The sequence below is a fragment of the Panthera pardus genome, unplaced genomic scaffold, assembly GCF_024362965.1.
Source record: "Panthera pardus isolate Hobbes unplaced genomic scaffold, ASM2436296v1 HiC_scaffold_7, whole genome shotgun sequence".
NCBI classification, from domain to species: Eukaryota; Metazoa; Chordata; class Mammalia; order Carnivora; family Felidae; genus Panthera; species Panthera pardus.
The window spans coordinates 63,527,113-63,540,863 of NW_026527002.1; the positions used below are offsets into that span (position 1 = coordinate 63,527,113).

The 13,751-nt window shown below is 34.8% G+C and overlaps 1 protein-coding gene across 3 annotated transcripts in view; it reads left to right on the forward strand.

The window, feature by feature from the left end:
- Positions 1-13,751, forward strand: part of MTBP (MDM2 binding protein) — an 89,916-nt gene that overhangs the window by 65,199 nt on the left and 10,966 nt on the right. For 2 of the 3 annotated variants that reach the window (XM_019459940.2, XM_019459938.2), the window contains exons 15-17: positions 2,566-2,683; positions 7,304-7,459; positions 10,241-10,336. In XM_019459940.2, coding sequence (XP_019315485.2) covers positions 2,566-2,683; positions 7,304-7,459; positions 10,241-10,336 — 370 coding nt within the window. The remainder of the gene's footprint in view (positions 1-2,565; positions 2,684-7,303; positions 7,460-10,240; positions 10,337-13,751) is intronic. The other variant, XM_019459939.2, reaches the window with a different exon arrangement.

Below are 13,751 nucleotides of genomic sequence, written 5' to 3' on the forward strand. Positions count from 1 at the left end.
AGAGTTATTGATCTGCTTTCTTTTTCTTTTTTTTTTTTTTATAAAATCTCTAGCATATATAACAAATAAAAATCAGCATGGAGAAAATGTCTTGATCTAACCATTTTATATAATCATTGCCACAGAGTTGCTAAAAACTTACAGTGCCAAATGTGATATCTGAACTCCAAAATGCAGTAACTGTCTCCTTCACCTCAGACCACTGGGGACATAAACACACTGTATAAATGGGTTTCCTAGGTAATTTTATAAGATCACAGTTTTATTATTTCAAATATTTTAATAAGAATCTCCTAGTACGTGTTTATAATTCTTGCTTTATTAAACAGAATATGCCAATTACAATGTAACCTTTTCTTTGTGATTTATTCATATTTATGTATGTCAGGTTATAATGGCCTATATTACTATCCACATATTTTCATCTGCAGTATTACTTCCTTTTTGTTTGCTGTGATTTGCGTAGGGAAGGTTTTGAATCCCTATTTCCCTATAGAATCACTTTTATTTCTTTGTTTCTCCTGTAAAGTAAAACACTTTTTTTTAAAGAAGCAATGTTCTTGGTTTCTTGGAGGCCCTTTTTGTGCTTTTTGGTTTTCAGCATGTCCTGGTGTCCTGACTGCCACAAAGATAAAATATTGTGTGTTATTTTACTGCAAGAATTCAATTAGATTATTCCCCAAAAGTGCATCTGAATGTTTGTTTAGCCTCTGTCATTTATATTTATGTAAATTGTGTAGCTGGAGTGAACAATTAATTATATTGTAATATTTAGGAACAATAATGTTTACTTTTATTTAACATTCTTGTATTCTTTTGTGAACTCAGCGTGTAAATGTTCAGATCTGCTAATGATATTTTCTTTATACTTTTAGTGGAAAGCCATGTCAACATTAAAAAGTAGATTATTTCATTATAAAGCTATTGCTGTATAAAATATTTCAGTACCCTTAAGAAATGAGAAGTGGTATTTTTGGATGGTGTTTGCTGGGAACCATCCACTGTAGTAATTAAAGATATTTTAAAATGTTCAAGGTTAAATAGCTTAATAAATAAAGGGAAAAGAGCATGTAATTGACTTCTATTTTCATTTATGTTTATTTTTTTTCTTTCTCATATGTAAAAACTCCTTTACTAAATCATCATTTTGTAAGACCCCCAAAGTATAAAATGGGTATTTTTGTCAGAGCTGATGGTTAGTCAAACAACTGATGTCCATTAATTTTCAGTTAATTTATTAGAACAGTGTGTAATAGTTCAAAAAAAATGTTAAAAATAAGATAGTTTTGGAATCCCAAAAGTAGTACAGTTAGTAATTTTTCCAGTGTTAAATAGTTTGGATGTACTAATAATTTATCATTTGAATGGAAGCTGTCTCTTTAGGTTTTTGATGAGAATTGTGATGTTTTAGCAATCTCTGTGTTGGTTCATTGTAACATAGTAACTAGAAAGATAAGCACACTCTTACATAAAATATTTTACTAGCGGTGAAATAACACTTAATGTTAGCGATTTACTTGAAGATGTATATGTTAAGGCATCTTACATTAATGGATAAGTGAGAGTTCTTTCTAAGGTAACCTTTATCTGAGAACATCATATGTTATTTACTATATTATACTTTTGAGAATGAAATAATCTCTTTTCAAGATATGAAATTTTCCAAATAATGCTATTAATTCCTGTTCCTGGAATGAAAATCACATAGTATATCCAGTATATTCTCCATACAGTTGCCTCCTTTTCATTTAGTTTCACAAAAAAATAACAAAGTTACGCTTTTATTCACAGGAGTCCTCATAGTGCTAATTCGTTTTCTGAATTCTAGGGCATAACTTTTTTCTTTCTTTCTTTTTTAAGTTTATTTATTTTGGAAGAGACAGAGACATGGATGAGTGGGGAAAGGACACAGTGAGAGGGAGACAGAGAATCCCAAGTAGGCTTTGCAGTGCTATTGCAGAGCCTGACGTCAAACCTAGGGATGTGTGAGATCATGACCTGAGATGAAACCAAGAGTCGATGTCAACCGACTGAGCCACGCAGGTCCCCCTAGTGCATAACTTTTCTTATGAGGAAACAATAAAGTAGGCAAAGCTTAACAGTGGTTTTTTTTTTTTTTTCATTTCCAAAAAACTTTTTTTTTAATGTTTATTTTATTTTTGAGAGACAAACAGGAAGTGAGTGGGGGGGGGGGGGGAGGCACAGAGAGAGGGAGACACAGAATGCAAACAGGCTCCAGGCTCTGAGCTGTCAGCACAGAACTGGATGCGGGGCTTGAACTCATGAACTGTAAGATCATGACCTGAGCTGAAGTAGTACGTTTAACTGACTGAGCCACCCAGGTGCCCCCCAAAAACTTTTCAATGGCATTTTGCTTGGGCCATCAGAGATATCCTTAATGAATGCCTGAGATAAGTACTATACAATTAATCCAACATGGCTTTATATATATACATGTACACATGCACATGGATGGATGGATGGATCTACATGTATGCATTTTTATATAACAAAATTTAATATGTTAATCACTTTCAGTACTTATGTATGTTTCTTTTGCTTTAGACATCAGTTCAGTGGAACCTGGTTCTTCAAGTCTAATGGAAACCAATCCCCTGGAATGGCCAGAAAGGCATGTTCTTCAAAATTTGGAAAGTTTTGAAAAAGCTAAACAAAAAATGAGGTAATATTTAAATAGCTCAGTATTTTTAAATAACATTTTTTTTCTTAATCCTTAAGTTTAGTGTTTATGAAATACAGGTAGTTTCTAGTTTTATTAAAAGGAAATATATGCAGGGGTACCTGGGTGGCTCAGTCGGTTAAACATCTGACCAACTCAGGTCATGATGTCACAGTTTGTGGGCTCAAGCCCTGCGTCAGGTTCTGTGCTGACAGCTCAGAGCCTAGAGCCTGCTTTGGATTCTGTCTCTCTCTCTCTCTCTGCCTCTCTCCCCTGCTCACACCCTCTGTCTCTCTCTGTCTCTCAAAAAGTGAATAAAAATGTTTAAAAAATTAAAAAAAAAAAAAAAAGAAGGAAATCTATGCATCCTGTAAGCAGTAGGTAGAGTGTTTACAGAGTAGAATGTTGAGAAAGTAACTGTTCTTCCTGACCTTCTACTTGTACCTTCTGGATGTACATAATCATAGTTAACATTTTAGTGGATGCCTTCCCAGACCATATGGGTGTTAGAAAGTAGACTAGAGACAGTAAAGTATCGCCTAAACTGAGAAGGCACTTTGAGATGGAAAAACAAAGCAAGCCACTCCATACCTTCTACACAGTTTTGTTCAGCGTAACTCACTGACAGGGTTTCAGGCTGATGACAATCCAGTGCTTAGCTATTCTCCACAAAGTCTGGACCTTAATCCACAGATTTTGTAGAGTGAGGGGATAGGCAGAGGTCATTGTAAGAGGTCAAAGTGTTTAACATTTAGCAGACCTCATGGAGCCATCTGTGTGCCAGAGGTCGAGAGAGGGGAAGAAACTCTGCTATCTCTACTAGTTGTCTGAACAACTTTAGGGAAGATCAGAACAAGCCTTTCCACATTCTGGTCAGGGCATACGTTAACCTCTGAGAGGCTTGAAACACGAGAGAAGTCGTCGCATGAACTAGATGGAGCCAAAGATGGGATCAGTATTATTAGAACTCTTACATCTGGGATACTTTCTTGACCTTTGCTTTCATCTTTTTTGTTGTTGTTGTTGTTTTTTTTTTGATAGCCCTGTTTTAAATTCCTAATAATTCTTTTTTGTTCTCAGCTCCCATTTTTTTCATTAGCAACCTCTTCTTTTGTTAATAATGAGAATTCAGGAGATACTAACAGGATGTTAATTGGAATCTTCTTTTAACTTGTTATATCTGTTCCTTGGATATCTCATTATCCTTTGGATCTGTTCTGTTTGTTCCTCTGGTGTTTTTCTCTTATGTGTATCTTTCCTCCAGTGCCTGTCTGGTGGTCCTTGATTGTTTCTAGCTTGAAATTGAGTACCAAGCTGCTTTATATAGGTAGTTGGTGTTTATTTTCTCTAAGTGTAGACCTGTTGCCTGCCTGCTGTCACCTGAATGTTGGGAGTGGGGAAATGCAGGGTGGAGCATCCCTGGTAGACTTCACTGTAGGGCACCTGTGGGGGTTCCAAAAGGGAGGCAGCCTTGGTCCTTCACTCAACACTGCAATAACAGGGCTTTATTCTAGGGGCATTGACACTGAGACTGGGACAGACACAGTTCTGGATCTTCGAAGAGAACAGTTTCTCTGTTTTTCACTTGGAGATAAAATTGCAAGGGTAAAGGGAGGTGTGAGAGGGTGATACTTGAACAACTGTTCTAGTAGGGTTCTTAAAATACATTGCCTGATTTCTGCCCGTTGCCACTCAGCCCAAGTGTAGTCTCACCATGGCTTTGTGGGATGGGAGGAAGACAGATTCTACGTTTTTTTGTAGACTTCTCTCTAGCTCTCATTTACATGCTTGCTCTAGTTTATTCCTTTGTTTGGCCCACCATTTTTTCACCTTTCGTTTCTTAACCTTCTTATGAATTTAGTGACTGGCACTTCATCATTGTGATTTCCATTTGTTTTGAGTGGGGAGGTTAACATGTATGTTTAATGCACCATCATCTTGAACTAGAAGCTTGTTTGTCATTCAAGATCTAGATCAAATACCACCTTTCTCTTAAGTCGTTCATAAATGTTGCAACTCAGTGTTCTCTTTCTTCATTAAGCACCCAAGGACTGTATCACTACTTCCTTCATGAAACTTGTTTTATTGTACTTTTTATACCTCATTCTGCATTGGTGTATCTGTCTCCTTTCACTGCCCTCACCTCCTTTCTCCTACTCAAGGCATACCTGTATACTAAATTACAAGCAGTGATGATGAGTCTATACATTATCATCAGTGAACTCTTTTTAGTATCTCACGATGATATTTACAAAGTCATTGCTCAAATACTTATGAGTGTATCACCATATGGGGAGATATCATCGAATTCTTGATTAGGAACAAAAGTTATGTTGCAGATATTCAGATTTGTATTTTGTTAAAACAGGCTTAACTGGATCATTAAGGAATATCCCGTAGTGAAATTCAGAAGTCATAAGAATTTGGCTTTGGACAAACTCACCTGTTGTGTGACTTTGTTGCCTCATCTTTAAGATAAGAATAACAATCCCAGTTCTGCTTCAAAGTTGTCAGTGTTTAATGAGATAATGTATGAAAAAATACTTTGTAACCTTGAAAACACTGAACAAAATAAAGTGCTATTATTTAATTTATTTATTTAGTTATTTTAACCTAAGTCCTATCCTGTATATATTTTAGCTATATCTTGGTGGTGTAATTTATCATAAACTGGACTTTTAAATTGCTTTGGGAGGCACCTGAACGGTTCATTTGGTTGAGAATTTGGCTCCTGATTTTGGCTCAGGTCATGACCTTGTGGTCCAGGGTACTGAGCTCCCCATAGGGCTCTGTGCTGACAGCATGGAGCCTGCTTGCGATTCTCTCTCTCTCCCTCTCTCTCTCTGCCCCTTCCTTGCTCATGTATGTGTGTGTGTGTGTGTGTGTGTGTGTGTGCATGCGTGCATATGCACGCATGCTCTATCTCTCAAAAAAAAACTTAAAAAAAATTTAAAATTTTGCTTTGATATCCTTGTGTCCAGGGTTCTATGTAAATGCAAATTATACACATCCTCATTGCATCTAGCCTGTAAGATGACTGGGAGTTATATTCATTAAGAAACCTTTGTGAGTCACTGTTAGAGAATAGCTATGTAGAAATTAAATTAAGCTCATAACGTAGCTCCTGCCCTCCTAGGGAATGAAGTTTAGAGAAAATATTTGTGTATTTTCTTGTTCCACTCTTTTTATTAGATTTATATTTTCAATTTAAAAATAAAGGGGATAGGAGGGGGAGAGGGGCACTGTTGGTAGATTATTGATCTTTAATGTATAGAAATAGGAGTCTAAAACCATAATGTCAACATTTTAATCATATAATCGCCACTAAAAATGCTGGATTGGAGTAATAAAATAATCAGGGAATAGGTGAATTACTATGAAGTCAGGAAATTAATTTTCTGTGCAGGTATTGAAAGATTTGCACTTTGGTGACAGAGCAGTAGCATGATCTGTGATAGTGCTTGATAAAACCGTTAGCATTCTCTGAAACTACAGTATTTTCCTTTTTCTAGTTTTTAAACTTCTGTGAGTTTTTGGGTCCTTCGCAGAGTGATAGAGTAGAAATAGTACCTAATTCAGAGTCACTCTAGTTCTGACTGTCATTTTATTTTATTTTATTTTGTTTTTAATTTTTTTTAACGTTTATTTATTTTTGAGACAGAGAGAGACAGAGCATGAACGGGGGAGGGGCAGAGAGAGAGGGAGACACAGAATCTGAAACAGGCTCCAGGCTCTGAGCAGTCAGCACAGAGCCTGACGCGGGGCTCGAACTCACGGACCGCGAGATCATGACCTGAGCCGAAGTCGGACGCTTAACCGACTGAGCCACCCAGGCGCCCCCTGACTGTCATTTTAAATGGCTGTGTCACCCTGGGCTTATGGCTTGTAATGCAAACCAATGTGTGTTAGTATCTTTATCTGAAAATTAGTAATAATGATTGTTTTCTGGGCTTGGTATGCTGACTTTCACTTTAGAAAGTACTTATTTTCAGGTGGTAACTTCATTTTGAGAGAAGAACTATTCTGTCTTTGTTAAGGAAATTTGTGAGGATTAAGAACATATTGTATGTAAAGTAGTTTGAGAAGTATAAACTCTTGTATATATTTCAACTGTAATAATGATTCAGTGCTTATTCATAATGTTATAATCATGGCTAAGAGAAACCTTGGGGAGATTTCTGATTACTGTCTCATTTCATGGTTGTGCCTCAGGTAATCTTTCAAATTCATAGAAAATTGGAACATTTAGTCCCTACTGTCAAAATTTACGAGATTATGGGGTTTCCGAACGTACAAAACAGTTTAGATTTAAGTTTTATAGAATTGATAACTTCACACTCCTAAATAATCATGCCATCACTTATAAAGAATAGAATTATGTTTATATTAGTTAAGTAGTAACATTATTGCTGTGGTAACTGCAAGTTTCACCGTGACCTACGGGTTTTTAAAAATATACTTGTATACTAAATGATTCACAAAGATTTTACATTATTTTCTTTCCTAAATAATAATTCTGTAGTTTTCTTTGTCTGTTGTTCTCGTTTCTGCTCACATCACCTTTTCCTGACTACGGTGAATTCTAATCCATTTTTAATTAATCTACATAACACTATTTCTCAGAACTGGTTCATTACCTCGTTCATCTGAACAGTTGCTGGGCCACAAAGAGGGTCCACGGGATTCAGTCACCTTATTGGATGCTAAGGAATTGCTGAAATTCTTTACTTCAGATGGATTACCAGTTGGAGATCTTCAACCTTTACAGATTCAAAAAGGGTAAGTTATAAACTTGTAATTGCCAGTTAACTTCTTAAAAATCATTTGTAAAGCACATTGCATCTCATTTCTTTAGTCAGTTGATGCCCTCTGCTGCTTAGGCAAAATTCTCAAGGATGATCCCAGTGTTCCTCACATTTTACCTTAGCCAATGTGCTACTGTTTTGTGGTATTGAATATAAGGAAAACAAGAAAGCAACCTCTGTTTACTCCCGGTAGAAGTCAGTAGCTTCTACTTTGTATACAAAGGACAATGCTTATTTAGAAAGAATTATAATTTGACTTGTAAAAAAGTTTTAATTCTTTTATCTGTGTTATTCTTTGGTTTTGATTTTGCCATTACCTGTCATGACACTGTCAGTCATGCCCAATATTAGCAAAAAGCACAGCCTTTCAACTGAAGAGAATGGAAAAGTACAATAAAAATGTTTTTGAAACTGTAATATTACTAAGAACTCAGTGTCTATATGAATAGTTTATAACTGATTTGACTTCCAAGACAACTTCCACTAAGTTACTAGTTAATATAATACTAGATGTTGCTAAAGTTGACTTAATGAATAGGTAAAATTGTGACATCGGTTACTCATGAGATTTGAATCATTTGTTCACCATCCCGATTTCTTTTTAATGTTAATCCATTATTTTGAAAACCTCCCAGAGGACCTTAAAAATTATAGATCACTTTAATCACTTTTACAAAACTTGTTTTGGCAAATATTGATTTTAAAGGTAAATTTTGGAAGGCATTTCTTTCAAGGTAGTTATATTTCACAAATAATCCCGGAGCTCATTGCCTTTATGTGCATGTTCACGAGAGGGAGGCAGGGAGGGAGAGAGAGGGAGAGAGAAAAGGAACAACTTTGAAAACTTGAGGATCTTAATAATTCTGGGTCTTAATGACTTAATGATCTTAGTGACGTAAAAATTGTGTGATTTTTCCTTCCTCATAACTTTGAGAGATTGATAATCTTTTTCATGGGAATCAAGAAAGTGAAGAATTATATACACATTTTCATTTATTTAGCTATTGGATTATTGTCCTTCCGGATCATTAAATGTGAATTGACAAAGTCAAATGGATTTGCCAAAACTGAATTATATAGATTTTGCTCTTTTGAACAGAATGTCTTTCTAAATGCACTGATGGAGGATATACTCGTAGTGGAGATACACTTTTTTTTTTTTTTTTTTTTTTTTTTTTTTGGTAATTTGTGGGCAGTTTACTTAGGAAAATCTGATATGGTTCCTTGGTGTTAGAATGACATCATTATCCAATATATCTTCTATTAATGTTAAAGTCGAACCATGAGCTTTCATAACAATGAATCAGGAACCTGTGGATTCTTACTAAAATGTCTGCGTATGCAAGGAGCTGTTGAAATGTTAAAGTATAGGCATGACTCCTGTGTGTATACCAAAGAGATATTAAACACTGACAAAATACATATTTATTGAAACATTTCTTTTGGAAAGAACAAGTTCTGAGTAAAATTAAAGAAAAACACATAAAGTTGCTAAGAGGGTTGAAATAAGAAATGAGACACATGGGTAAAGGGAAGAAGTGAAATGCTAGGTGCCTGAATTGTTTTATATCAAGAAGTCATTCGTTTAATGAGTCATCAAAATACTGGGGTCATTAAATTAGTGTTACTAATTAGTGTTACTTTTTGTGGAACACTTTAAATGGACGCGTTAGAATATAATTCTGTTTTTAGGGCTCATTACTTAGCATATGCCTTACATTTTAATGTAATAATTTCAAATGCTTATTAATAGCAACCTAGGTAATTTTCAGTGGCAAGCGGGCAGTTTTTATTACTAAAGCCATAGTGGGGGAAATGTGAGAGAGCACAAGTATTTATGGTACTGTACAACCTGCTTGCCTTTCTATGTGCCATTTCCAAGTTTTCATTCTATTGACTATGTAAAGGCCACCACTGCATTGTTCTCCCATTCCCATATAACCTATTCTCCATCAGGAACATGATCCTGAGCATTGGAACAGTGCCTCTCAGCTCAGGCAGAGAAGCAGGGGTTGGTGGGAGTGGGTACCTACCAGAATAATCAGAAGAGCTTAACCTAATTGCAGTGACCTTTTTCTTCCTGAGATTTTGATACACCCCTGCAGGTCTGCATGTGGATGGGGTTGAGCATGAATATTTTATGTAAGCTCACCATATGATTAGTTCTCACCTACCTGCTGATTGAAAAACTACTTCAGAAGCAGAATTGAAGTCAGCAGTCTCTGTATCCTCTGGTATTTAACAGGATGCTAACTCTTAAAGTAGGTGTCAAGATGACTGCATTTCCAGGCAAAGAAAAATCTGGATCCCTTATAGTAGGAAGTAAATGCTTTGTTACCAAAAATTTCAAATTAACTTTATTCATCCACAAAAAAGAATTTAACTAAATGCATAAACATTAGGTGACTACACCAGGAAAAAAAATCCTTCAGAAATAATGCAGCTTCTCAAATTTCCACTATAAATCATTTTTCATTCTTGATTTATCCATTTCTCAAAATAGTTTTGTGAAGTAAATAATAAAGAACATCATGACTTCAAAAACTTGAGGCACAGAAAATGCAGGTGACAAACCCACTTAAGGCTTAACTTTGTTTGATTTCCTTCTTAAGCTTTCTGATGTTACTTACACTTTATCCCATAGAAGATTCAATTATGGAGAAGGAAGTCAGATTTCTTCCTTTAGGTACCTTCTTGAACTTTCTCTTTGTCACTAAATAAACTTTAAATACAAATGAAAAACTTTTTGTTTTAGGGAAAAGACTTTTGTTCTGACACCGGAACTTAGTCCTCGGAAACTTCAGGGTTTACCTTTTGAAAAAGCCTCAGTATGTCATTATCATGGAATTGAGTAAGTTTTTATTTACACCTTACTCTTCTGTGTGTTGCTGATGAAGCTTTTCTTATGTGAGTGTAAAAGGTATCTGTACCAAAATGATATAAATTGAGATACAGAGCCAAAGAGAAAGTCTATCAAAAAGCGTTATAAAGCAAAACAGTGCATACACAAATTAAGAAATTGTCTTCGATTGTAAAAAAAAAAAGTTATGTGTGATGATTAATCAGTTTTTATAGCATTTAAACATTCTGTTATTAATCACCAGATATTTTAATCAGAATTATTGTGGTCCCTGTGTTATAAATGTGTATTTATACTAGTTCCTGTTCACTAATTACATTGTAATTGCTCAGTAACTATTAGATGAAATGTGTTCCCATTTGTAACACATTAATTGTGTATAAATTTTTATAGTATTTTAATTGACCAGTCCGAATAAAATTTCAAAGGATTCTTTTGCATAAAGGTATTAAAAGTTTCTGAGCTAATGTGCGCATCTGCCATTTTCACAAGAACAAGAACTGGAATAATGATGATAAAATATTTGATGATAAATTTTCAAGCCTTGATGATTCATTTTGCAAAATATTTTACGTGCGTAAAGCAAAACTTACTTTCTATTGGTTTTCCATAAATGAATAAGGACTTGATTTACCTTAACGTTTAAGAAGCAACTTTATCAGTGATCACCTGAAGCATGCTATTTTGAGTGGCTTCTAAACCTTTTTTTTAAATTCTTCTTTCAATGTGTGAGAGCAAGGGAGAGACAAGTGAGAGGGAGAGGGGCAGAGAAAGAGGGAGACAGGGAAACCGAGAGGCTCCAGACTCTGAGCTGTCAGCAGAGCCCAATGCAAGCTATGCAGGGCTCGAACCCACGAACCGGAAGATCATGACCTGAGCCAAAGTTGGACGCTTACCTGACTAAGCCAGCCAGGTGCCCCGGCTTGTAAACTTAATGTTTATTTCACATAAACTTTAAAAATACTTTTCTGAAGGTCATTCACTCAGGGGTTAAAGATACAAAAGATAATTATTTTCCTAAGAAGCATATACTCTGTAGAGGAGAAAGAAAAAAAACACGTAAGGTTAGTAGAATATAAGTAGTGTTAAAATACAGATGTCTGCTGAGTGGATGGAAGAAATAAATGGCAGGAAGTATTTGGGAGTATTTCAAAGAGGAAATCCGAACTAAATTTTAAAGAATGAATAGGAGATTACCTGACAAAAAAGACAATGTCTGGGTAGCAGCAAAGTGCAGAGGTACAGATTCTAGGAAGTGAAACCACATTTTTGTTTCTGACTAAGAGTGATAAACATATTGTTCTGTAATGAGACCAAATCATGACGTCTGAAGGTCACTAGTGACATGGGAGGAAAGTTGATCTTTACTTTTGAGGAGTAAAAAACCTTTATTTTTATTTTTAAAGCATGAGGTTATATGCTTGGGTTTGTGCCATTGGAAGAAATCTCACTGGCTTTTGATAAATTGAGTTGAAGTATTTCAAGCAGGAGATGTTGAAGGACTAAAATACTATCCAGGCAGTGAAAATAGAAAGGAGATTTACAAACTTAAAGCTCTCTAAAGAACTTTAGGCCAAGTAGATGGTGGGGATGAGAAGGAAGGAGATAACAAGAATTTCTTTAGGGTTTCTAGCTTAGACACACTGGAAGGACGTTGGTACAACTGAGAAAATACAGATGGTCACCCAACACGTCATTTCTAGGCATATTTAGGTTCCATGCTATATTTGAATAAGATTTATTTCATTTAAAGAGTATGTATGTAAGTTTGACACTAGAGGCAAAATATCCAGTTATTTTCAAGCATCAGAATTAAACTCCCCATTAAAGTCAGGTGCCAGAAAAAGATACTGCCCTCACTGGTTTTTTTTTTTTTTCCTCTGTCAACCATTGTTCTGAATGTTTCTGTTTTAACCATTGTTTGGGCCAATCAATTAAAATAAGGAAAACAAGAAAGGTTAAAGAAGTTGTATGTATTGAAAAGGAGACCATAAGAAGTTTTTGTTTTTGTTTTTTGTTTGACAGAGAAGAGACCTGAAAAATTATTAGAAGTGATAGAATTTGAAAAGTGGCCAGTGATGAAACATTTACAAGTCTAGTTTACTCTCAACCAACCATTTCCCATTTTAAACACTCCAAAAAAAGATCTCATTCAAAATAGCAAATAAAACCATAAATATTAGAAGTATTTTTGCAAGACATAAAGAATGGAAAAAATTGCAAATACTCTATATTAGGGGACCTAAAAGCAACGTTGATTACTTAGGGGAAACATCCTTGTTTCCCTATACACAGATTCCATATTCTAAAGGCATCAGTTCTTCAGGAATACATGTAAATATTTAATATAATTCTTAACCTTGAACCTTTGGATGAAATAATTCTTTAATTTATCTGATAAGCCTCCTCCCTTTTATTTAAAGAATGAAATACATTTTATCATATAACCAGAAAATTTTATTATAAAGCTAGACCTAAATAGGAAGTCCAAGGAAAAAAGCAAGTACACATTGGACTTTGATCTAATAGAGGAAGAATTTCAAATCAGAGAGCAAAAAGTGAAATATTCAGTAGATAATAGTGAGAACATGATTAAATACACAAATAAAAATAAATTAATTTAAAATGATTCTTAATTCACACCAAATATCAAAATAAATCCAGATGTATTCAGAATTAAAAGTGAAAAATTGTGAAAGGAAAGAACTAGCATAAAATGTAGGGGAACATCTGTCCTAAATACAGGGAAGACTTTTTTATTCATTGTTCTAAAAAAGAAAAGAATGATGTCTCCGAATTTTAAAATAGTGGCGTCAGTAATCAACAGAAACAAAAGAAATCCTTAAAGTAAGGATTAAACTGAGAAGAATATTGTTGAACATAAATGAGAAGGTATTTTCTTTTGTGGTTACAGAATGCTTTCAAACCAGTGAGAAAATAAAATAAATGCCCCTGTGGAAAAGCTGGCAAAATCTTGAGCTATGTGTTTATCAAAGAGGAAATACAAATGACTGATACACATGGCAAATTGTTTTTATCAACTCTTTTTTTATTTGCTTTTAAATTTACATCCTTAATGTAAATAGAAACAACGGGGAGGGTGCTTTTCACTTACAAAGTCCCGGTAGTAGTTAAGGAACAGGAAGGAGTAAGCCGGCTTCTAGAAGTGTAATTGTTACACCCTGTGTGGAGGGCTGCTCAGTAATTTAGCAAAACCCACGCAAATGTTTATAACATCAGGTTAATTCATTTAGCCTAATGAAAAAAAAAAGTGATGTACACTGAAAGTTGTTATGCAAGGGTATTTTCCACAAGGTTACTTAAAACAAGAAACATTGGAAATGTCTAACTGTAGGGGCTTGGTTCAATACATTATAGTATATCCATAAAATAAAATTCTGTGCAG